This window comes from Gorilla gorilla, chromosome 16 (assembly GCF_029281585.2).
Source record: "Gorilla gorilla gorilla isolate KB3781 chromosome 16, NHGRI_mGorGor1-v2.1_pri, whole genome shotgun sequence".
Taxonomy (NCBI): Eukaryota; Metazoa; Chordata; class Mammalia; order Primates; family Hominidae; genus Gorilla; species Gorilla gorilla.
In genome coordinates this window covers 57,854,252-57,880,806 of record NC_073240.2, presented here as the reverse complement: position 1 = coordinate 57,880,806, position 26,555 = coordinate 57,854,252, and the positions used below count along the sequence as shown (strand labels likewise).

Here is a 26,555-nt window from a genome sequence, read left to right as displayed (position 1 = left end):
GGGAGTCACGGGGATATGGCCAGAGTGTGGGATACTTGGTAGAGATGAAGATGAGAAAAAAACAAAGCTTGAGCCAGAAAAATGAAGATCTTCAAGTGCCACACTAAGGAGCCTAGAGGCTTTATCCTAGAAGTAGGACACACAGAACAATGATGTGCAGGAGATCCACGATAACTTCTTACCATGAAAAAGCAGAATTCTTAATTGAAACTTAAAGTATTCAAACTGAAAATCATGTTTTAGTTAAATGAGTTTGGATTTTATTTTTTTTCTACTCAAATAAAATGCTCTATATTACTATAGCTTAATATGGAATGTAATGTCTAGACAGTATTCTATTTTTATACTCATCATAAGCTTATTAAGTACAAAGTCTGAGTCTTTAGTAATTCTTTTGAAGGTAATGTCTTTTTCATCTTGATATTTCCCACACTCTTAAGCACAGTGTTTAGCACATAAAAGGTACTCAATAAAATATGAGATAGTATAGTAAAACTCTTACAGGAAAAATTATTAGAATTTGTGCTATACCAAATCAATTTCACAAAAATGAACTGCCTGTCCACTGTTTTTCCACAAAAAATCCAGGCCATCTACACCTTGCTGGAAGGATGGAACCTCAACTGCTATACTCCTTAGATTGCTATACAGCAATCTAAGTGGCCCTATCACAGCTCCTCTCCTTGAACATTTGTTGAGATCAAGTTGCAGCTGGGCCAGGCACAATCGGTCACAGTTAGACAGCTGAGGGCATTCCAAAGAGTTGTGTTCCTTCCTCCACATTATCTGCCAAAGTAGTCATCTACCTTCAGGCAGAGCTAACCCAAGGCCTGTCCCTGAAAAAACTGCCTAAGACTTGGCTTCTTTGCACTACAGTCTTAGATCACTGGAAAGTCAGATCACCTGAAAATTCAAGTGAGATCAGGTCACAGGGCTAGTCCCGCCTGGAGGATATTCCCACCCCCAGGCCTTTCTACCCAAATCTAGAGAACTAGAGCCCTCAGCTGTCAGCAGGCTCATGTTTCTGGACTAAAAACTTTTGAGTACAATTTTCATTCCCACCTTCTTAAGACGGATGAGGGGCAGAGGATTTCCTTTCCTTCTAAATCACATGGAAAATATAAACTATACTCCAGAAATATTCCTGTGATCACTATGAAGTTAGATTTCTTTGGTAATCTAAAAGAAGTGGAGAGAGGGCTTAGCATCTTGTTCATATGGCACTTTTGGGTAACTCTGCACTTTCTCCTCTTCCACTTACAAACTGTTTATAAACAAGCCAGCCAGGTGCGGTGGCTAATGCCTGTAATCCTAGCACTCCGAAAGGCTGAGGCTAGTGGACTGCTTGAGCTCTGGAGTTTGAGACCAGCTTGAACAACATGGTAAAACCCTGTCTCCACAAAAAATACAAAAATTAGTTGGGCATGGTGGCTCGTGCCTGTAGTCCCAGCTACTTGGTGGGGCTGAGCCTGAAGGATCACTTGAGCCCGGTAGGCAGAGGTTGCAGTGAGCCGAGATTGAGCCACTACACTGTAGCCTGGGAGACAGAGTGGGACCCTATCTTAAAAAAAAAAAAAAAAAAAAAAAAAGATAAACAAACCAAACCTACCTATTCCTCTGCACCACACAGGCAAACTAAGAGAGGAGATGGGAGTTGGGCCTCCTGTGGCTGATGGTTGTCATGGGTGAATTTCAAATTGGGTTGCAAGGCCTACCGATTACTTCTATTCCCCTTTGTGTCGTCTTCCCTGAACAAGAATACACCAAGGACCTCAGTCTAAATGATCTCTCTTGCTTAGGTCTTAGAGAGAAAAGGAATTGTCCCTACCCACAGTGATCCCGAAATTTCTCTTTTAAGAACACAATGAATACCTAGTAAAAGTTGTAGGCCCTATGTTTTCATAGAGTTTGGCTTGAAACTCACTGGGATCTGGACACTCCATGCCTCCGTCCAGGGTGAAATAACACATTCCTTCCACCAAGAAGTCAACCAGAAGTCCATTCAGCGCTAGCTAGTTGTCACAAACTCCATCTTTAAAACAAGAAAAAAGCTAGAACAGAGTATGATCACAGCAGGCCAAAAAAGAGAGGACGTTAAAAAGATGATTTCATTTCAAGTCCAATGTATGGGACTAACACCAGGCACAATGCATCTGAGACAGAATGTAAATGTGGTTCCTCATTAACTGGAATTCTACATTTCTGTCCACTGACCCATTTTAGCCCAGGAAACCACGCTCTGCCATTTTAATCTCCTATTACCATATCAAATTTTCCCCCCTTTTTGCATAATAATTAATGTTGGCAATAATCTGAAGGTAAAGCTTCTAGAGTGTTTCAACCTTTTTAACATCAGTTGGCATTCTAACCAAACACAGGGGCTTACTTTCAGTTTCCTCATTTATATAGTGAGATGAACTAAGTCCGTTTCTAGTTTTCAACACCCAGTGTATCCATTCTATCTAGGGCCAGCCCAAGCAACCTGTAAAGATAGACTGAACTTCCTAAATTAAAGGGTTTTATGGAACTAGACAGAAAGCAGCAGTCTTCATTACTACTCTTGCATTATTTTCTTCCTGTACACAAAAAATCTCAGCTTCTCCAATTAAAAGCTAACTTTCAACCAAATTCATAAAAGCCAGTCAGAGAAAATAATTAATGAGCACCATGGAAAGATGACTCCAGTTTCTCAACTGGCAAAGCATTTGTTTAGATTCTGTATTAAAAATGAAAATGTGATACACATTAGGTCAGAACCTATTAACACAAGCCAAAAAGATTCAGTGTCACAGTTTCACACTATCTGTGACACTAATCTACTCTGCCAGTGCTTTCAAGGCAAAAGCATCGTTCTTTTCCCCAACTATGGTATATTTAAAATAGAACTCCTAAAACTAAAAAATCTTAATACTCAGATGAACAAATATTCATTATTTTTAGCCTACCTTGATCACATTAATTAAATCTTTCTTATTGTGTATTTTATTGACCCTTAGAACCATTATCTTTCAAGGTAGTCAATTATGACAGTAATCAGATATATTATACATTGTTATGCTATCATGAGAATGCATGCTGAGAAAGGTGTATCTTTACAACTTGCTGGGTAATTTAGGAGTCATTTTTACTTTTTCCAAATTTCTACTTTGGTCTCCTACGACATTAAATAATCTACACACTTTCTCATTAGAAATATTAGAACTATTTGTGTCTCCAATTAAAATATTTCATCTATCATATACAGCTCCACAGCAATTCTAACCGCTTTAATTTGTTCCCTCACAAATGAACGCTTTCTAGATACCTTATGTGTTCATTTGCATTAAGTAGGAAATCTTCATGGCTGACTTAATACAACTGTGATTTATGGTAATATATAAATGATTTAGATAAGAATATCTAATGACATTTTAAAAATCCCTTAACTTTAACATTTTTATGAAGGTAGAAAGGCAAATTAAGCTACCTTTGACAAGTTCTATGCATTTTTAAATATACAATAGTATCCATCTCAACAAAAACCTAAAATACTATATGCAACAATAGGTTAAGATAAATAATCTGAACTAATTCAGTTAATGGCTAACCTAGGCCACAGGTTTAAGTTAACTAACTATAAGAACAAATTAAAATCTCTGATATTAAGACGAGAAATAGAAATTCGAATACTCATAGAAAAAGGATAAACAAAATACAATGAATTTCAAAATTCTTTAAATGCCACATAAATTGATATCCTATTTACAATATTAACTATTATCATTATTGTGCAGACTTCTAACTGCCTTATGGGAAATAAGAAATATGCATTTTTTTTAAAGACCGGATGTCTCATTCCCTTCCTAAAACAGGATCTCAGTACCTTTACAATAGCTGACATCTTAGCCCTTTTAGCTTTCCCCAGCAGACTCCACACACTGAGGCATAGCTACAAATGCCCAGAGAAAGAAGACCCACTGGGGAAAATTGTACTCTGCTTAGCTTTGCATGCATCAGTGGGCTTCACAGTAGATAAACATATCCTACAGCCAGATTAACTGACACACTGAAGCAAAAAGGGAAATTTGAGATTTAGCCACTTCATCCTAAACCTCTTTTTAAGCAAGGGGTGGTTTATTTTTACTTCAGATTTCACATATACAAGAAAACAAACAAACAAAAAAACACCTGTCCCAAGGACTCATCCACACTAACACTAATCATTTGAAAAATATTTCTGAAAACTTAAAATTTATAATTCACCATAGTTTATTATGATTTTAAAAGAGCCACAATTATAGTTTTTGTTTTGCAGACAATAAAATTTTTGACAACACAGAGGAAAGTATATTTTCATTTGTTATTGGTTCTTTGTACACTTTTTAAAAAATAGAACTTTTAAACAAGTTGAGAACAATTTTGACAAATTAAGTAGAATCTTTAAAAACCCAAGGGGAAGTTATGAATTAGCTCACTGACATTTTTCTCAACTCCATTTCCAAGAACCCACTCCTACCCCCCAACAATGTCCCTCACCCCCACACCAAGAGCCTCCAAGCCAGATCTCTCTCTAAGGAATTGTTTGCCTAAAACACCCAACCCTAGGGACCACCAGAACAACCTCACCCACATTCTCAAACTCTACCTGTAGAGCCAGTTTCTTTTGGCTAGCGAAAAACTGAAATTGTGTAAGAGTTTCCTAAGTAGAATCATCATTTTAGGGGAGAAAAAGGGACTCTTCAGATTTGATTGATATTATAAAAGACAGTCAAAACCCAACCCTCAAACCCCACTTCTCACCCAGTAAACTTGAGGACAGACCCAGATATTAATTGTTTTTGTGTCTTTCTATCTTGCCTCTAGGGTTGGGGGTACGGGGAGAAGAAAGGTGACAGGGATCAGCCCTAGGTAAAATTTTATCACCAAAGAATTAACTCTGAGATGTTCCAATATTTTTCTCCTGTACTGCCTTTCCCTCACCCCACACATCTATATGTCTTCTTACTAAGATGTTTTATGTAAGTACTTAATTCTGAAATACAATTATCTTGATTTTTGAATATTCTCAAGTTGTTGATTGTCTTTGATGCTTCCCATTTCCTACTGCCCAAAGGTACAAGAGTGCGGTGCACTCAAGGGAAAGGACTAAATGGTGACCAAAAAGTTCTTCTCACTTGCTAATATCACTCATTAGAATTGTAGTTTCCTAAAAATAAAAGTTTAAAAATATTCTTGACTTAGAAATTCATGGATCTTCAGAATGTATGTTTGTATGTATTTTATTTATTTATTTTTGAGACAGGGCCTCACTCTGTCACCAGGCCCGAGTGCAATGGCATAATCATGGCTCACTGTGGTCTTCAATTCCTGGGCTTAAGCGATTCTCCAACTTCAGCCTCTGGAGTAGCTAGGACAACAGGCATGCACCACCAACCCAGCTAATTTCTTAAAATTTTATTATTATTATTATTATTATTAATTATTTTGTAGAGACAAGGTCTCCTTAGGTTACCCAGGCTGGTCTTGAACTCTGAGCTCAAGTGATCCTCCTGCCCTGGCCTCTGAATGTGCTGGGATTACAGGTGTGAGCCACCATGCCTGGCCAATGAACCTATATTGACACATCATTATCACCCCAAGTTCATAGTTTACATTAGAGTTTACTCCTGGTGTTGTATATTCTATTGGTTTGAAAAAACATATAATGACATATATCTACCACTAAAGTTTTATACAGAGTAGTTTCACTGCCCTAAAAATCCTATTCATCTCTCCTTCTCCCTTAACTCCTAGCAACCACTGATCTTTTTTACTGTCTCCGTTGTTTTCCCTTTTCCAGAATGTCATATAGTTGAAATTACACAATATATAGTCTTTCAGATTGGCTTGTTTCACATAGTAATCTGCACTTACACATAGTAATCTGCACTTACGGTTCCTCCATCTCTCTTCATGGCTTGATAGCTCATTTCTTTTTAGCACTGAATAATATTTCACTCTGTGACTGTACCATGATTTATCCATTCACCTACTGAAGGACATCTTGGTGGTTTCCAGGTTTGGCAATTATGAACAAAGCTGCTATAAACTTCTATGTGCATATTACTGTGTGGATTAATTTTCAACTTCATTGTGTAGACTCCATGGAACACAAATGTTGGACTGTATGGTAAGAGCATGTTTCATTTTGTAAGAATCTGTCAAACTGTCTTCCAAAGTGACTATACCATTTTGCAGTCCCACCAGCAACGAACAAGAATTCCTGTTGCTCCATATTGTTACCAGCACTTGGTGTTGTCAGTGTTTTGGATTTTGGTTGTTTTAATACACGTGTAGGGATATCTCACTGTCATTTAAATTTACAATTCCTTAATTACATACAATTTTGAGCATTTCTTCATAGGCTTATTATTATCTTCCTGGGTGAGGTGTCTGTTCAGGTCTTTTGCCCATTTCTTAACCCAGTGCAAGTTTTCTATTTGTTACATTTTAAAAGTTCTTTATATACTTTGAACAGTAGTCCTTTATGAGACATGTCTTTTCCAAATATTTTTATATCCCATTCTGCGGCCTGTCTTTTTCATTACCTTGAGCAATTTACATGCACATGGCAATAACAGGCACAAGGTACAAAATACAAAAGGGTATACAGTGAAGTTTCTTTTCCTCTTCTGCCTGCCGGGAGTTCTCTTCCCAGAAGGCAATAATTGTTGGCAATTTCTTGTATATTCTTTCAGAGATACTCTAGCCAAACGCAAAAGTGCCTACTATTTTTTAAATAAACTTTTTATTTTGGAATAATTTTACATTTATAGAAAAGCATCAGTTAGTACAGAAAATTCCCATGTACTTTTCATCCAGTTTCCCTACATCTTACGTAACCACGCTACTTTTGTCAAAACTAAGAAATTAATATTAGAGCATTACTATCAACTAAACTCAAGACTTTATTAGAATTTCACTATTTTTTCTACCTATGTAATTTTTCTGTTCCAAGATCCAATCCAAGATACCACATTGCATTTAGATATGTATCATTTCTAACACAAATTAGAACAAGCTTCTCTGCACTTAGCTTTTTTCACTTAATGTATCTCAGAGATCTTTCTATCAGCACCTAAGGATATGACTCTGAAGGCTGTGTAATATGCCATGTATAGATGTGGAGTAATTATTTACTTAACCTTTTCTCTAATTTCTGTCTGCTTTGGTCCTAGACAGGAACTGTTACTGTCTCCCATGTGATCTGCTTTTTATCCCTATGCTGACAGTAATCAACCACTTTTTAAATACCCTTATAACGAACATAACAACTCATATTTATGGAACACTTTATAGTTTATGAAGTGGCCACAATGTTCAATCCAACAGTCCTGTAAACTTGCACTGATGTCCCCATTTTGCAAGTGAGAAAAATAAGACTCTAAGTGACTTGTTCAAGAGCATAAATAAAGACCAAACCAGCGTTTCTCATTAAAAACTTTTCATGGTTGGGCGTGGTAGCTCAGGCCTGTAATCCCAGCACTTTGGAAGGCTGAGGCAGGCAGACCACTTGAGGTCAGGAGTTCGAGACCAGCCTGGCCAACATGGTGAATCCCTGTCTCTACTAAAAATACAAAAATTAGCTGGGTGTGGGATGCACACCTATAATCCTAGCTATTCGGGAGGCTGAGGCAGGAGAATCGCTTGAACCTGGGAGGTGAGGTTGCAGTGAGCAAAAATCATGCACACCACTGCAGTCTAGCCTAGGTGACACAGTGAGACTCTGTCTAAAAAAACACCACCACCACCACAAAAAGAACTTTACATAATTATGCAGGTACAATGAGGCACACACAAAGGTTTAAAGATATGTTCCCTCACCAGGGAGCTGCAATTTAACTGGAAAATCAAGTTTATAGGAACATTAAGAGATGGAGATACAAGGCATTATCTATTAAGGTTATTCATACAAAAGGAAGAACCTGTGTTAGAATTTGAAAGCTAAACAGCATATACACATTAGGAAGATAAAGACCAGCAAGATTGGTCAGGCACAGTAGCTCAGGCCTGTAATCCCAGCACTTTGGGAGGCCAGGGTGGGAGGATCATTAGAGGTCAGGAGTTCAAAGCCAGCCTGGCCAACAGGGTGAAACGCCATCTCTACTAAAAGTACAAAAATCAGCTGGGTGTAGTGGTGGGCACCTGTAATCCCAGCTACTTGGGAGGCTGAGGTAGGAGAATTGCTTGAACCCGGGAGGCAGGGGTTGCACTGAGCAGAAATCACACCATTGCACTCCAGCCTGTGTGACAAAGTGAGACTCCATCTCACAGGAAAAAAAAAAAAAAAAAAAAAACCACCACCAAAGACCAGCAAGATAGATGAGAAAAGGAGAGGGATAGTGAAGAATGCCTAAATCCTGCTCAAAGGAGAACAAGGAGATCACTCAGACCAAGTAAAAGTTAAACAAAATAAAGATTTACGGCCAGGCACAGTGGGTCATGCCTGTAATCCCAGCACTTTGGCAAGCCAAGGCCATCAGATCACCTGAGGTCAGGAGTCTGAGATCAGCCTGGCCAACGTGACAAAACTCCATCTCTTCTAAAAGTAGAAAAATTAGCTGGGTGTGCGCGCCTGTAGTCCCAGCTACTCCGGAGGCTGAGGCAGGAGAATCACTTGAACCTGGGAGGTGGAGGTTGTGGTGAGCCGAGATCGCTCCACTGTACTCCAGCCTGGGCAACAGAAAAAGACTCCATCTCAAAAAAAAAAAAAAAAAAAGAAAGAAAGAAAAAAAAATTTATTCTTGTGGCTCCACACAGGGAATCCTGCTGAAGAATCAACGTGCTTAGTATATTGCTACAACTATCTTATTAAGCCTCCCAAGTCTGCCAATAATATTTTTGGATTTTGTGGCTAAACATTTTTTCCCTTCCTCTATCTTCCAATTATGTTATGAGATAGTCTTATTTAAGTATTTTTTTCTGTATAAATACATGCTCATTGTGAAAATATAGTATATTTTCACATATACGGTGTCTCTCCTGATACTAACTTCCAATCAGACCAATGTTAACTTTTTGATATTCTTCTTTAGATTTTATAATCTACACATACTGCAATAATACATTACTCTGCCTTTCCACTATGAAACACTGTAGAAAATCCTATCACAAAATACTATTTTGAAGTGTTTTTTTGTTTGTTTGTTTTTGAGACAGAGTCTTGCTCTGTAACCCAGGCTGGAATGCAGTGGCGTGATTTTGGTTCACTGCAACCTCCACCTCCCGGGTTCAAGCAATTCTCCCACCTCAGCCTCCTGAGTACCTGGGATTACAGGCTTCCACCACCACGCCCAGCTAATTTTTTTTGTATTTTTAGTAGAGACCAGGTTTTACCATGTTAGCCAGGCTGGTCTCGAACTCCTGACCTCAAGTGATCCACCTCTCCCAGTCTGAAAGGTAAGTTTTAATGAGTGCAATGTTATCCATCATATGACCATATTATAACTTAATTAGTCCCATATTGGGTGATGTTAATTTTTCTTTATAAAATACTGTGTGGGGCAAACATTCTTGCATACACATCTTTACGTGTATTTTCAATTACTTCCTTGGGTTAAATTCCATTGTGGTAGAGCTAACATACAATGTCTTCTTTTATTGGGTATAAAAATCCATCTTCATAAGTGCGTTTGGGACTGTTTTCTTTATACAATTTGCGTTTAACTTTTCCAAATGTACATGTGGAAAGTAGCTGGGACTACAGCAGGTGCCACTGCATCTGGCTAATGTTTCAAAAAATGTTTTGTAGAGGCAGGGTCCCAATTAAATCCTTAAGACAGAAGACAGCCTTAAGTTGAAAATGAATAGCATATAATACTCGGAAAATTCCTCAAATACTAACCATTAATCACTGTACATGGAATTTTAAAATTACATACTTTATAAACTGCATCAAAATCCATAATTTACATTTATCTTACAAAAATTATTTATACACAGCCTAGAAAATGCTGTATTTTTATTGCACATACCCTTTGGGGAGATTCTCATATGTTGGGCAGTACCGATTTTCACTAGAGCAACAGTATACTTTTTTTATTACTGTGCAATTCTCACACTATCCTCTCATTATAGATTCCCTCGATAGACTCTTTGCAGCTGTTCTTTGAAGGCTTCTCTCTGCATTAGGCTGCTCAATAGAGACGCGACAGCCCAACTGCCACATCTCTATTAAGCAGCCTAATTTTCACCTTTTCCTCTCCCAATATAGCAGTTCAATACACTAAAGCTACAATCTTATATTGCTATCTTGAGAAGCAGGTTTTTTCTGAAAGATTTCTGATTATAGAAAACTAAGGGAAACACAGGATTTCAGAGAGAGAAAATCTGACATTTGCCTAGAAATTTGCCCATATTTGAAAACAAAACAACAGAAAAACAACTCACCTAACTGATAACTTACCATTCTGTAAAGAGGCAGTATAGCTCCAGAAACTAGAAATAATTCACCACTACAACCACCAACCATCACGTCTGAATTTGTTTTTTAAATAAAAAAGAAAAAACCTGGTACTTTCCATAAAATTTCACATACATAACTTTTTTTTTTTTTTTTTAAAGACAGAGTCGTGCTCTGTTACCCAAGCTGGAGTGCAGTCATGCGATCCTGGCTCACTGCAACCTCTGCCTCCTGGGTTCAAGTGATTCTTCTGTCTCAGCCTCCCTAGTAGCTGGAATTACAGGTGCGCATCACGACGCCCAGCTAATTTTGGTATTTTTAGTAGAGATGGGGCTTTGCCATGTTGGCCAAACTGGTCTTGAACTCCTGACCTCAGGTAATCCACCTGCCACAGCCTCCCAAAGTGCTGGGATTACAGGCGTGAGCCACCACGCCCGGCCATATGTAACTTATTAACTCTTCAACAAATTGGCAGAGTTACTGCTATTTCAAGTATTTTTGTTAAATTATCTAGAACAAGACTGGCAAATGTAGCCTATGGAACAAATCCAGGCCACCAACTGTTATTTTTATAGCCCCAAATCAATGATATATAAGTACTTATATAGCTATTTAACCATGTAAGTAGTTATATGTTTATGGCTTAGTTGATAAGCCATGAATTATATGTTTATGGCCTACTTCATAAACATATAACTACTTACATGTTTAAGTAGCTATATAAGTACCTATACGATTATCATTGATATTGGTATGCTGGACCACAGACCTTAGACTATTTACTATCTGGCTCTTTGTGTATAGTTTGCTAATCCCTAATACCAGGGACAAGTGTGGAAAAGTATGTAAGAGAAACTAATAAAATTTACAATTAACTATACATTAACTAATCGATTTAATTTGCTGTGAAGTGGACTAGTAATGTACTCCCATTTAATTGTCACTCCCTAGAAATTTCATGGAACTTTGTAAGTGTGATAATCCTCCAGAGGTATACTCAAACTAAAAAACAAATACGTAATACAAGAATGACTGTGGAACCACCAAACCATATCACGTATATGGAAATACCCAAAGAAACATTTTTCAAGATAAAGATTTAAAAACTCAGCCCCATATATATATGTGTGTGGGTGCATATGCACGTGTGTGTGTGCACGCACGCATGCACATGCATATGTATCAGAAAGTCCTGAAATACAGGCAGAATGGCAAGTTCTAGTGTTCACAGAAACCTAAAATCAGGGGCCAGGCATGGTGGCTCACGCTTGTAATCGTAGCACTTTGAGAGGCCAAGCCTGGAGGATCGCTTGAACCTAAGAGTTCGGACCAGCCTGGGCAGCGCAGCAAGACTGTGTCTCTACAAAGAATAATTTTTTAAAAATTAGTTGGGTGTGGTGGCACACACCTGTAGTCCTAGCTACTTGGGAGGCTGAGTGGGAGGATCACTGGAGCCTGGGAAGTTGGGGCTGCAGTAAGCCATAGATGTGTTACTGCACTCCAGTCTGGGCAACAGAGCAAGATTCTGTCTCAAAAAACAAAACAAAACAAAAAACAAAAACCACCACCACCAAAAAAAGCCTCCCTAAAATCTAAAATCACAAATAAAAACAACAAATACCAAACTGGAAGTCGCAAAAACCATGAATTATGAAAGGCAAAGGCTGAATTTTCCAAAAAGAAAAAGAAGCTGAGATTTGGAAATAAGGAGATTACAAAAATGGTGAATTGACACTCAAAATAATCAATTGTTTTATGGGGCCTCACATAAAATGTGAGGCTTATTCAACTACAGCAATGTAGTAAAAAACCTATATAACTAAAGATCAGAATGTAATGGAAACCTTCAAACAATAGTAATACTTGTACAATTTAAACCAAAGCAATTCAGTATATGCTTTCAAATTTTTTAAAAAAATTATTTTGATGGCTAATTAAAACTTACATAAATACCATGACCACTAATCAAGCTACTGCTAATTCTTCACTTTGAAAGAGGCCCTAGAGTTTTCAGGGTATGGGGAGTAAGTACCAGGAATACCTCCCCCTACTTCTATTCTTTATAACATATTATTTATCCAGTTCAAACATCTATGAGAATTTTAATATGAAACCATTTATTTTAAATAAAACATTCTGAAAGCCTTTATTAAATGATGAAGGCAGCATCTTTACTATAAGAAGTTAGTCTGGGCTAGATATAGTGGCTCATGTCTATAATCTCAGCATTTTGGAAGACCAAGACAGGAAGATCACTTAAACCTAGGAGTTCAAGACCAATCTGGCCAACACAGCAAGACCTCATCTCTACTAAAAAAAAAAAAAAAAAAAAAAAAAGAGGAAGTGAATCCGAAAAGTTACCACACAGGAGGCATGATCTGTTAATGCTGCTCTAGGACTTTTCTTAAATCAAAACAGTGTCCCAAATTCTCAACTGCGTGCTATGGTGTGCTTCTGAAATTCTACGCATATAGCAGAACTGTAAAGCTACAAAAGCTCCTTAAAAGCAATCTTTCTCTTGTTCTCTAGCAACCAAGTAGCCACGGCCCCTGTCATCCACCTCCCTACAGGCAGAACTCAGAACATCTCTGGTTAGGAGTTCATGTTCACTTGGTTAGAACTAGACACAAACAATGGGAAGATTCAAAGAAGAACCATTTATCAGATCTATGCAACTGGCCCACTATAAAACAACAAGGATCCATAAAGATGACTACTGACCATAGACAATGCACACCCAAGTGACAATGAGGAAATGCACTGGATAAACAAGTAAAAGTAAAGGTGGTCCACTTGATTTAAGTCCCTAGAGTTTGCAAGGATGCATAGTTAAGCCAATGTTGTGAGCTCACAGAAAAATCCATTAGACCAGATAACTTAAAAAAAAAATCTCTATGAAATATCCTCTACAGATAGTACGGTTGTCTCAAGCCAGAGTTGATTGCTTTGATCAATCTTCTGTTGAATATCCCATAATATATAAACAAAACGAATCTACTGTAAGTTGAATACCATGCAAAAGACTGAAGACTTCATGAGGTCCTGAAAAAGGTGTTAAAGAGCCATTTAATCGAATATAAAGTCACTAATGGATTACCACCTGAGTTAGAAATAGTAGGCTAAATCAACAAGATTCAAATGTGAAATACAGGATATATAGTATTACCATATAAATTTTCTGAGAAAAATACGCTAAAAAAATCAACAACTAATTCTTTGTTTACTCTAAGACCTAGTGAATAATATATAGTTCACTTTTTGATATTATATTCTTATTTTAATTTTAACTTTTGAAATAGTTTTTTAAAATTCAAATAAAATATATTTTTTCCCTATATTTTCTGAAATCCTGGTTACTCTTTCAAGTAATTCATTCTAGGACGGATTACCCATAGATAAGAGGGATCTGAGTCCATACAGGAGTACTCTGGAAAGTGTGGAACCTCTTTCAAACTAAGGCGTTAGTATTACTTCGGTCTCTCTCAGACTGGGTAGAAAAGAAGCCTTCAGGTCATCTCTGGCTCACAGAAACAGCTTCAGAGAATGGCTATCAAAATTCATTCTAACCATAGAAAGAGAACTGCTTTTTAGGCTGTAGAGGCAGGGCAGGGGCATGGAAAAAGACCACACTGCCAGGAACTGCCAGGAACAGGATGTTATAAATTAAATGCACATGTCCAATGAATAAAAACATTCCATACCACTAAGGAATAAGGTACCTTACAATATAGCAACCATGAAGAACAATTTAGAGCAATCTGGAAATACTGGAGTGAGGGATCTAGAGAAGGAGAGACCAGAACACTGTACTCCTACCTTTTCCCACTTCTCACATCCATTCTCCTTGGCCCAATTTGCCTCTCCAGTTCTTATTCTTTCAATGAAACATTTGCAAGGTGAAAGAGGGAGGGCTGATGACATTGTTTAAACCCCTAGGTCCCCCATGCTCCAAATCAATCTATTCCTAGCCTTCTTAGATAAATGGGTTAATAAACACCACTTTTTGTTTCACCCGGTTTAAGTTAGGTTCTGTCACTTATAACAAAAACAGTGCTGACTGGAATAAATGCGACCCACAATAAAACTTTTCCTGATCACCTCTGGTTGTGCTTGAATGTAATCTCTTCTGAATGTCTGTAAGAATTTATTCGTATCACTGACATTCTGCCACGTATATTAATTGTTGAAATTCTTATCCCTCTATCACACTAAAATAATAGTCTATAAAGACAGACTGAATATTATTCACTTTAATATTCTACCATACAGTACTTTCCTCTGTAAAAGGTAGAAAAAGGGCATGGTAAAGGGCAGAAAAAAATGGAGGAATGAATACATAAAAAAGATGGAGGAAGGTACTCAACAACTCAGACTGGTTAATGAGAGTTGAGCAGTAGTGAAAGAAAGAAAAACACAGCAGAGCTATAATGTAGAAAAAGGTAGCAAATGAAACAAATGGTTGAACACGAGAAGTTAAAAAGAGGAAAAAAGCAACGTAGTAGAAAGGGACTGTGAGCTAGTCAGAATCAAGAGGGTCAATGCCATGTTTCTTTTTCTGTTTTTTTGTTTGTTTGTTTTGTTTTTTTGAGATGGAGTCTTGCTCTGTCATCCAGGCTGGAGTGCAGTGGCGCAATCTCGGCTCACTGCAACCTCTGTCTCCTGCGTTCAAGCAATTCTCCTGCCTCAGCCTCCCACACAGCTGGGATTACAAGCATGTGCCATCATGCCTGACTGTTGTTGTTTTTTGTTTTTTTTTTTTTTGTATTTTTGTATTTTTAGTAGAGATGGGGTTTCACCATGTTGGTCAGGCTGGTCTCGAACTCCTGAACTCAGGTGATCCACCTGCCTCAGCCTCTCAAAGTGCTGGGATTACAGGGGTGAGCCACTGTGCCTGGCCAGGGCCATGTTTCAAACTAACAAGTAATTTCATTTTTCTTGGCTTTAGTGCCTTCAGTTGTACCTAGGCTCCTTTCTCTCAAGTTTTCTCTTGGTGCCAACATTTTGTGTTTGTCAGCACAGCCAAAGGTCAGAGAATGTAGATCAATGAATATACAATCATATTCTTTCATAAAATTTAGGGTTATTAAAACATTGGAAAAAGTAAAAGGCCTCATCCTTAAGAAATACTGTCAAATCAGATACTATTTCCCTTCGACACTTTATAATCATTTTCAGTATCTCATCTAGTGAAGAAATTTCAAGTATATCAAACTTACATATCTTTTTTTATTTTTTATTATTATTTTTAAGACAGGGTTGGATCTGTTGCCCAGGCTGGAGTACAGTGAAGTGATCTGGCTCACTGCAATCTCCACCTCCCCGGCTCAAGGAATCCTCCCTCTCAGCCTCCCAGGTAGCTGGGACCATAGGCATGTGCCACTATGCCTGGCTAATTTTTTTTATTTTTTGTAGAGACAGGGTTTCACCATATTGCTCAGGCTGGTCTTAAACTCCTGGGCTCAAGCAATCCTCCTACCTTGGCCTCCCAAAGTGCTGGGAATGTGAGCCACCCCACTATGCCAAAAGAGTTAACTTTTGAGGGCAGGGTTGTATTACCCTTTGATAGTCTGAAAATGGTGATTCTACATATTTTGTAACTCTAGGAGATTTCAGAATTTTTCATAGGTTATATTGCAAGCAATATCAAGTTTACAGAAGAATTTTCTTTGAAATTTGGTTATTTGAGGTACCAAATATACAGAAAAAAAGTGTACTTGGGCTTAAATTCCCAGACAAATCCACTGAAACCTATGTAATCTACAATGAAATGGAAATAAAACACAGAAGCTTTACCAGAGGTGCCCTTTAAGTTCTGAGATACAGAAAGTGGAGTTAAGCAAAGAGATTCCAGCAGCAATGGGAAGACACTTGGTCTGCTTATAAGTCAAATGCTTATAAGCAGAGGTTTGACAGTAATATACTTGAGCAATTAGACCCAACCTGTTAAATGAGTTAACATGCCTAAAATAAGTTACAACAATATATACAGTCTGCCCTCTATCTGTGGGTTCCACATCTGTGAAATCAATCAACCACAATTTGAAAATATTTAGGGGAAAAAAATGGATGGTTGCAACTGTGCCGAATGTATACAGACATTTTTTTCCTTGTCATTATGCCCTAAACAATCCAACATAACAACTATTTACACAGCAGTTACATTGGGTTAGGTATTATATGTAAGTTATAGATGATTTAAAGTATATAGGAGGATATGTGTGGGTAATATGCAAAAACTATACCATTTTATATATATATATAAGGGACTTGAGCATCAGGGGACCCAATCCCTCACAGATACTAAGGGATGACTGTATAGCAATTCTATTAACATGATGCTATTTTACTTTTCAGAGAACTTTCATGATCTTTTTTTTTTCCTTTAAATAACCAGAAACATTTCCCAGCGTCCTATAGAAAACTAGTTTCTCAGAAGCTAATGACACTCTTTACAAAAAGCCTTCTGTGCCTAATGTGATTTTGGGGTGTCGTAGGCTAAAAAAGTTAAATCAGCTTTTTCTTTTTTCAGAGTCTTTAACATTCCAAAGTACAATCTGAATTTCTAAGAGGGAACAACTGATACGCAATGGTGTCCATAGTTATTTCGCTGTGGAACCGTGTTTCCACGGTCATCCCTCAAGATCAGTGTCTCCATAATCATGATTTAAGAAAATGCTGAGCTAGTAAAAAATCTGAGATATGAAGAAACAACAGGTATCTTAAACACCTAAACAGTGTGGCCTAACGGAAACAGCATTCAACTAAGAGTCAGGAGATATGAGTTCTACATTTAGTTTTGACATTTACTGGCTTTGTGACCTCAGAAAGAAACACTTAATTGTCCTCTGCCTTAGTTTTAATCATTTGCAAAATAGCAGTTATAATTCTAGTTGTGGCCTTTTTCAGGGTTGAATAAAAGTTATTAAATTTATGAGATTATGGAATTGTAAAATTCTAGAGCTGTACAAGACCTCTGAGAATTCCCAGCATTACCCTATCAGAAAGGTAAAGGTATTTTCAGAATCTGGATTAAAATCCACACCTCCTAACTCTCAGCCCTGCAATTTCCCCCTGTACCACCACATATTACATTCACTCTTTAAAAGAAAAATTGTTAACAAACCATCTCTAGAGGCAAAATAGTGTCTCAGAAAGGAACACAATTAAGGGTCTCAAAAAACAAGCAAAACCGAAGATAATTTTACACCTTAAGTCTCCCATTTATCACATATACACAGACATACATCCTAAAATAAGTAAAGCTTATAAACATGGAGGGATTAAAGAGATAATAGTAGTTTATTACACAATCACTTGGGGATGGAAGCCAGGCAATTCTGTGAGAATAATTTGTTTCTAAGTTCAACCAGCAAACTGATCCTCCCATCATCAAAAATATGACTAATTATCAAAAGGTAAAGGAAAACAAGTATTACTGAAATTAATGAGAGGATCAAGAGTGGAGAAATGGACCAGAGCTTGAAGAAGCTTGAGACAGACAAGGCTACTTGGTGATTGATAGTAGCCTTGAATGACCATGGGATTCACTGCTATGGTCAAAGCTTTTCATACAGTTTTAATATTTCAGAGTACAGAACTGCTTGATGCTAATTACCTAGTGATGTGCCAAAAAGATGTACTTATTTCACTCGAAACATAAGAAAAGCCCTCTTTCCCATATTGACATATCCACAGGAGATTTCTGCAATTCATAAAAGAAACATTAACTGATTCAGCATAAAACACTTCAAAATATCTACATGAATATATAAACGCACTTTCTGTTGCAAATTGTTCATTACTGAATCATTATCAACCCTTGTTAGACAAAATTTCTCATTTTTGCAATGTACAAAATCATTAAAGTATTTGAAAGCTCTATCACAGAAGACAGTGGTGCTTTATAATCCACTGTTTCTTCAGGCAAATGTGCTTATGGCTGAACATAATACTCAAAACAACAACATTCCCTAGATGTACAATCCCTTCCCCACTTAATGGTGTTTTTATATGTTGACAGCAACATGAAATGTTACTGCTTTCCTATTAGTTTTAGCTGTTTCTGAACATTCATCATGCACAGCACCACTCTCAACTGTTACCTGTTGCGATGATTGGTTATCAACAGTTCCAAATGCTTCAAAATACTACCATACACATCTCAGCAGAGATTTAATCATTTAGGTTTTTCAGCCAGAAACTCCCTTAAATTAACAAACAGCCAGAAAAGTCAGTCTATCCACTGTAACTATATATTGCTATAAACCCACATGTTTGGGTGTCAGTTCAATTACTTCAGCTCATATCAAGTTGAATTGCCTGTTGCTGTATGGAACTGCATTGTGATTTAAGAGGCATTCATTTCCAAAAGCAAGCTATTGTCGTGCAGATTGTTTACACTAAAGGTACCTCATTTGATCATTTTTACTGAAAATAAAGGTAAGGAAGTGAAGTATATCAGATATTGCCAATGACCAGTGAATTTCTTTTGAACCTATCTGCTTAATCATTTCAGGGTTCTCTCTCCTTCTTTTATGTATAAGTAAACATTTTTACATTAGGTAGTTAAAACTCACAAATAAAACATATGGTCTGGGCCAGACATGGTGGCTCATGCCTATAATTGCAACATTTTGGGAGGCTGGGGCAGAAGGATCACTTGAGGCCAGGAGTTCAAAACCAGTCTGGTCAACATAGTGAGACCTCATCTCTACAAAATTAAAAATTAAAAAATTAGGTGGTGTTGTGCTAAGGAAGGAGGACAGCTTGAGCTCAGGAGTTCAAGGCTGTAGTGAGCCATCATCATGCGACCGCACTCTAGCTTGGGTGACAAAGTGAGACCCTGTCTCAAAAATAAGAAAAGAAAATGTATGGTTTGTATATCTGCATCTGATACAAAGTAGTACCTAAACAACGTAGTTCACATGAATGCAGATTTTTTTCATTTGAATTAAGAGATCAATCTACTTACAAATATTTATTTACTTCAAGACTTTTTTTAGATGTTGATTTTATACATAGGGTATGGATGACTATTAAAAGTATTCTAATAATTATCTGAAAACTAAAGAAACCAACAAGCACATGCTCGTAATTGCTCCAACTGAGAAAATGTTACCTCAAAGTGAATTACAGAAATATTGTTAGTCAACATCTGCTCAGAGCAACTGACTGACATGCATACCTCTTAGGATTCATTTAATTTCCACACTTGTCCCGTACAAAATTTTAATCGTCAGCCTGGTACAAAGCTGTACTAATGATGAAATTCCATTGGGCCTAAAAGTCATCTCTATGAGTGAAGAATAAAGGTAAGAACATAAATACAAAAAGATCAATTTCTGATTTTTCACAGTTCAGAGTTATATTCTCAATTAAGAAAGCTTAGTTTAATCCAAAATTACAAAAACACTGACTTTTACTTGCCCTACTACACTTAATATAAATTAAATCCTATTTGGGGAAAAGTTATACTCCGAAAGGAAATAATTTGGAGTGTCATATCGATTTTACTTTGATGGCAAGCTCAATTGAAAATTTAAAAAATAAATTAGAAAGTTTTCCCTAGCCAAATAATTTATTGTAAACCTAACTCTGATTTTTTATCTGGAATGATAATACATTTAATACCATGATTTTCTATGTGCATTTATTTACGCTGAAACAAATTGTGATTTTAAACACAAGTTTTATTGCTTGTGTCAGTTTTTTCACTCTTCTGTCATACTCTAATGGTTCTTCTGGCTTCAAACTGTCAACCGCCTTCGGCAAAATCCACACTAGACTATCAGATTCTGTCTCCTCGACACTATAGAGAATAAGGGAAACAAAGACTGTGCAAAGCAAATCATTTTAAATAAATTGCAGACTACCAGGATTTGGGATTTGGGTAATCTACTCAGATTAGTATGGCTGTGTCTTAAAAGGACGATTCTAAGATCACAATATAGGTCATGTCCTTAAGAAATAAAGTAAGTAATGAAATCAATGTCAATTACACAAACTTTCCATATTTATATGATGCCAATAACTGGTAAAAACAGTTATAACTGGTAAAACAGATAAAAGTTTTTGTAATATTTTCAGCCCCAGCATAAGCAAGAAAAAAAAATCATAAAACATACAGATTATTTTCAATCAGGTTTTGCAAAAGGGTAAAATATTTACACAAAAAAATGGTATTCAAACTGAAAAAAACAAGCTTGGGTTTATAATTTTAGACTGAACAACTTTAAACTCTCATTTGAGACAGAGAAGGAGAAAGGAAAGGAGGGGTGTTTTGCAGAGCATGATTAACCACAAAGGTTTTGCCTAAACATAAAAATCAAGTTTAGATGGTAGTTCATACCCTTCTTGAAAGTGCAACTTCACTTCTTCAAACCAAAACTTCAAAAAAGTCCTAGTATGAAGCCAAGTGCTTAAAACAATGCTGCAATATCTAAATATACTATGTTTTAATCAAATTGTGCCAGGAGAAATATTGTCCAATGCAAGTAAAGTCTGCCTAAAATCACTGCTATGTCACATTTTTAATTACAACATAATACAACTGTTAGGAGAAATAGTAACATCACAAATGCCCCTAAAACAATACTTCTCTGCCCCAGAAAACATGTAATGCTTGAGGTCACAAAGACATTGCCAAAACTGACAATCAAAACACTGCCACTTCTTTTTTTGACACCAAAACAATAATGCTTTAAGAGTAGACCCCAAATTTTCTGGACATTTGATCCTCAAGCTGTGCTGAACAAGAAAAGCCCTAGATGCCCCTAGAAACTCAAGAACTTTCTTCTAGATACTTACCTGTCCCTCCCGGACAAAGGGATAAAAAATGTCTCTGACCAAAGAAGCTTTGAGAAGACTACTTGCAGAGAATTACCAACTTACCCATCAGATTTGAGTTCATGAAAGGTGTTGGGGACAAGCCTTCATGGGCTCCTAATCGACTGTCATTCAAGTGATCACTGTAATGAGGGCTGTCTGTAAAACCCTAGGGGGGAAAAAGATCAGAGTATTAAAGAGATTATTTGGCAGTCCCGCTAATTCAGCATAATGACACTCACCCAATTAATATACAGACTTACACATGGTCATTTCTGACCAAGTTTCTTGTTCATTATTTGAAAAGCTAACAGCAGAAGTGCTTCTTTTATTCCTTTTAAGATTTTAAGTCAAAAAACATTTTCTTTATTGATCGTAAAGAAAAGTGGGTTTCTATAAATAAACACTAACCATGAGCACGAATGTTTTCAAAGTATCATCAGCTCTTCTGATGGGATGGGGAGCTATGAGAATTCTGTAAACTATTACTAAAATTACCTCTAAGATTACTTTACATCCAAAGGGAAAGTACAATGGATTTTTTTAAATAAATTAAGAAAATATATTTCTCAGTTGTAATAAATTAGGGAAATGCTTGTTTTTATCCTCCTATTCATTCCCTGCCCCCAGACCCTAAAAATAAAGGGTTAGGCAATTACAAGTTTGACTTAAAATACTAAAACTAATTCACAATCAATATGCTAGAAATGAATCCTTTCCTAAATGGCAAATATTCAACAAAAAAGGTCTGTTTATACTCATTTTAATACCACTGTAGTATAACAATATATACTCCTACAGAAACTGAGCTAAAAAGTAAAACAATTATTAAAAACAGCTGATTTAAATTCTTAAGAATGAAATTACAAACACCATTAAAAACAATAAAGCTAATGTTACTTTTCACAGTAGCTGTTATTACATTTCTCCTTATAGTTTAAAACATATTTTTTTTAAAGCAAAGGGGAAAAAAGATAATTTACAAACAAAAACAAGTGTTACAAAATTACTATGTAATGAAACCTGTCCTGGTTCTCAGACTTTTACGCACTCTTAAGTACAGCATTACCTCCAAAATCATATTGTTTCTAAACAAGGCTTTGAACTCTATTAATTAAAACTGCAGGTCATATATATCTCTGCCAATTTAAAACCAACATGGTAAAGACAGGAAAAACGTATACGAAGCCCAAGTAAGAGAAAAAACTACCCTGGTTCACAGAAACCAGAAACCACCCAGAATCCCCTGGGACTAAAAAAATCATCAATCACTGAACACTTATCATTCCCCAGACTGCAGGCTACCATTTAAGAGGACATTAATGTCGCTGAAACAGGCCTCACTATCTTTGCAGGCATGCTGTCAGTTCAATGAAAGGGCTAGGAATAGAGGGCTAAATAACTGTCAAATCATTACAATTGTTTATAGATGCATGTCACAACTCCTTCTGCTGTTCTGTTTTAACACTAATCTTCTGGAGTGCTAACTCCCAAATAAATCTTTGTTTCATTTTTACATACATCAGAAATTACTGACAGACATGTGATAGGTATTCAAGAAGAATCTGGGTGCCATTCACAACTTATGACCACAAGTGTTCTCTGGTAACTATAACCGTAAGTCCTGTCTGATACAGCCACATTTAGTAGACCCTATATACACAATAGTATGGCTCTTAGCTAACGTCACTCCACAGAGCTTACCGTTTTTTTGTTTTTGTTTTTGTTTTGGAGATAGGGCCCTCGCTCTGTTGCCCAGGCTGGAGTGCAGTGGCGTGATCACTGCTGACTAGCCTCAACCTCCCAGGCTCAAGTGATCCTCCCACCTCAGGCTCCCAGGAAGTAGCTGGAACTACAGTAGTGCACCACCACACCCAATCAATTTTTAAAATTTTTTGAAGAGATAGGGTCTCACTATGTTGCCCAGGATGGTCTCAAACTCGTGGGCTCAAGAGACCCTCCAGCCTTGGCCTCCCAAAGCGCTGGAATTACAGGCCTGAGCCACCATGCCTGGCCCATAGATTTGCTTTTACTACTTAAAATGAATACTAAGGGACAAATCACTATCTCACGTACATCTGGGTGATCTCTCTGCCACCCTTCCCACTGCCATTCTTAGGCACACAGTCAAAGGAAGGCATCAAAACCTATAAAAATACTCACTTAAATATTGTTTGTCATCCTACAGCAATACTACTGTAGAAAAATGCCAATTAAAATGTGCTTGCGGAACAGCTACATTGTTCACGCTACACATTTGAATGCTAAAGGCAAATGAAAGAGCAATTTTGTATTCTCCCAGTTCTCTTCATTCTTGAACAACAAAAAGTAAAAACACTACAGTTAAAAAAAAAAAAACAACTATTTCCTAAAGCACCACTATACAAATATATCTAAGTTTGAAATGTATTTATGGTGTTGCTAAATGACTACACACAATTTATTAACTTTATAGATTAGATTACATGTAGTGTCTTTTACCCTGCTAACCTAACTTTTTTGCTGTTCCCACTGCTAATGACTGGGATTGTCACAGTGCACCAGAAAACAGGAGCCTATAGACGTTTTTCCTCAAATACAAGCAAGAGTTGGATATGAATCCTCAATACCTATTTATTGAGATTATATGTATATACTATTAATCCACATATCAAGTATCAGTAAGGCATAATTTCTCTGATTTAAGGATGAAAATTAGATATTTTCCCACCTTAGAGGTTCAATTTAGCAAATGCAACTTTGTTTAAAAGCCACTGTCCAAGAGACAAGAAAGGAATAATAGTCCTTCATCTACAGGTGCAAACTGATGCTGGGAGAAGGGACAAACAGAGTTGCAAAATGTTTGTCACAGTTTTACATCGCATACAACTGTACACCAAAACTTCACTTCAAGGACTGGGGGTAGCTACTGTTTGGGATTATTCCTGTCATTCCTTTCACACAGTAGTAGTAATACCCACCCATAGTACAACTTTTGGTGAAACAAGATGAATAGTTATGAAATAATTCACAAACATTTAAATACAATTATCACAAGTCATATGTTTAAAATCAGTTGTAGAAATGTACAACTATTAGCATGTCAATGTATCATCTAGTTGACCGATACCTACAGCAGTGCTTTGTAGACTTCAATGTTCTTATCAAACAAGTAGAGATCTTGCTAAAATGCAGATTAAGATGCATAAGGTCTTGAGGGTAGGACTTAAGATTCTGAATTTCTAACAAATAGGTGATGCTGATGCTGCTGGCCTATGAACTACACTACTAGTAGCAAGAACTTACACAACTTGGAATAAAGATCTTTTTCATAAACAGAGCAAAAAGGTCTAGAAAGGTGACAGCCAGGCACCCCCCACTGAAACCATATTAAAACACCAGAAATTTCCAGATAAGTATAAATTAGGGAGAAACCCCACAGTTTAAAGAAAAAAAAAAAAACTAAAGCAATTAGAATAGCAAAATATTTTTATGTACGTATGTAATCATCCATGTAGTTTTAAAAGTAGAAGGTAGCTTAGCTGTCAAATATAGCCCCAATGAAAGAAATAGGTTAGTTGACTAGGAGTTTAAACTTCTTCTGAAATACCACATAGAGTTAGGCAACAAGCATGGCTGCTCATAGAGCAAAAGGGGAAAATGTCATAAACCAGAGCACTCATGGGGCTGACAGAATAGCAGAGAACAAAGCAAAATAATGTAGTAACTTCCAACAGGCTGGAGAACATAGGTTGAAGGTAAATGGCCTAAGGGAGTGGTTGCAGTGACAAGAAAAGAACAAAAACCAAGCCAACAATGGTTAAGTTGGAGCCTGAGTGGATCAACCAATGGGACCAGTAAATGAATGCTATTTCAATTTTAAAATATAAAGGAAGTAAATCAGTGACATCATTAAATATACAATGATCATGTTGCATATTTCAAATTGATAGAAAGTTACTATGCTAATAAAAGGGGTCAAACATGGCTCCCAGGACTCCTAATTAAGATCTTGAATTCTGTTAATAGCCACTAAGATAAAAGAGATTTTTTAATACATGAGATGACATACATTATGAAGGACAGAGCAATACTATCAGAATTATCTATTACACCAGCCTTTTAGCCACAATATGCTATTGAACACCAAAATATTTCCAAATACACCCTAAACAATCAGTTCCCATCTTATAAAAATGGAAAGCACTCAAGAAATTAATAATTGATAAAATCAGTTGATGCATGGCAAGATTACAAAAACCATTAATTTCTATACTTAAAATCTGTCTAAAATTTAGTTGGTAAATCTTAAATAATTCCATCTATGAATGCATAATACTTCATAAAAGCTTTGATATTATAAACTGTGGTCTATAAAGTAGATTTCGTACTTTTCTCTATGTTCATTTCCTGATGCAGGAACTTAGAAATGTTAACCCCTGCTACAGTATGACAACAGACCTGAAGTGATCAAAGCAGCTTCCATATTTAAACTAAACAGCACATAATCAAATATACATATACATATATATATATATATATAATTTTTTTTTTTTTTTGAGACAGGGTCTTGCTCTGTTGCTCAGGCTGGAGTGCAGTGGCATGATCACAGCTCAACGCAGCCTCAATCTGCTGGGCTCAAGCAATCCTCCCACTTCAGCCTCCTGAGTAACTGGGACTACAGGCACACACCACCACATCCAGCCAATATTTTTATTTTTTGTAGAGATGGGGTCTCCTATGTTGTCCAGGCTAGTCTCGAATTCCTGGGCTCAAGTGAACCTCCCATTTTGGCCTCCCAAAATGTGGGCAATCAAATATTTTGTTGTATCCAAGGTGAGTAGGGGGGTAGGGAGAGAGAGAGGGAGAGAGAGGGAGAGAGAGGGAGAGAGAGAGGGGAGACAGACAGAGAGAGAACACACCTAGTATTATTTATATAATAGTACTCTTATCTGGTTTCTCACCTCAAAAATACAATAATTTTTTCTTTTTGGTTAATTTTTAAAATGGCTCATTTAAAAATTTTATCTCATCCAATTTATAGAGTATCATCACCAGAGGATCTTTCCCAGTTCAGAATACACTTACGGTTTTACAAACCTATGTTGTTATTTATTTGTATGAAAATCAGTTTAAAAAAAAGAAACCACTGTTTTTAAAATTCTATTAAAAAATTTTTCAATTCTTTTCAATGGCCTTTTTTTTTTTTTTTTTAAAGGGAGGGAAAGAGGCTCTTCGAATAAAGATTACTTTCTCAGGAAAGCTTTCCCTGGACCCTAACAAGACCAAATTTGCGTGAGATTATTCTATGCTCCCACAGCAGTGAGCACTC

At 36.8% G+C, this 26,555-nt stretch overlaps 1 protein-coding gene across 16 annotated transcripts in view; it reads right to left on the bottom strand.

Moving 5' to 3' along the window:
* TCF12 (transcription factor 12) overlaps nucleotides 1–26,555 on the bottom strand; it is a 368,210-nt gene that overhangs the window by 175,360 nt on the left and 166,295 nt on the right. For all 16 annotated transcript variants that reach the window (XM_055364027.2, XM_055364030.2, XM_063699019.1 and 13 more), the window contains one exon: nucleotides 21,311–21,413. In XM_055364027.2, the coding sequence (XP_055220002.1) occupies nucleotides 21,311–21,413 (103 nt within the window). The remainder of the gene's footprint in view (nucleotides 1–21,310; nucleotides 21,414–26,555) is intronic.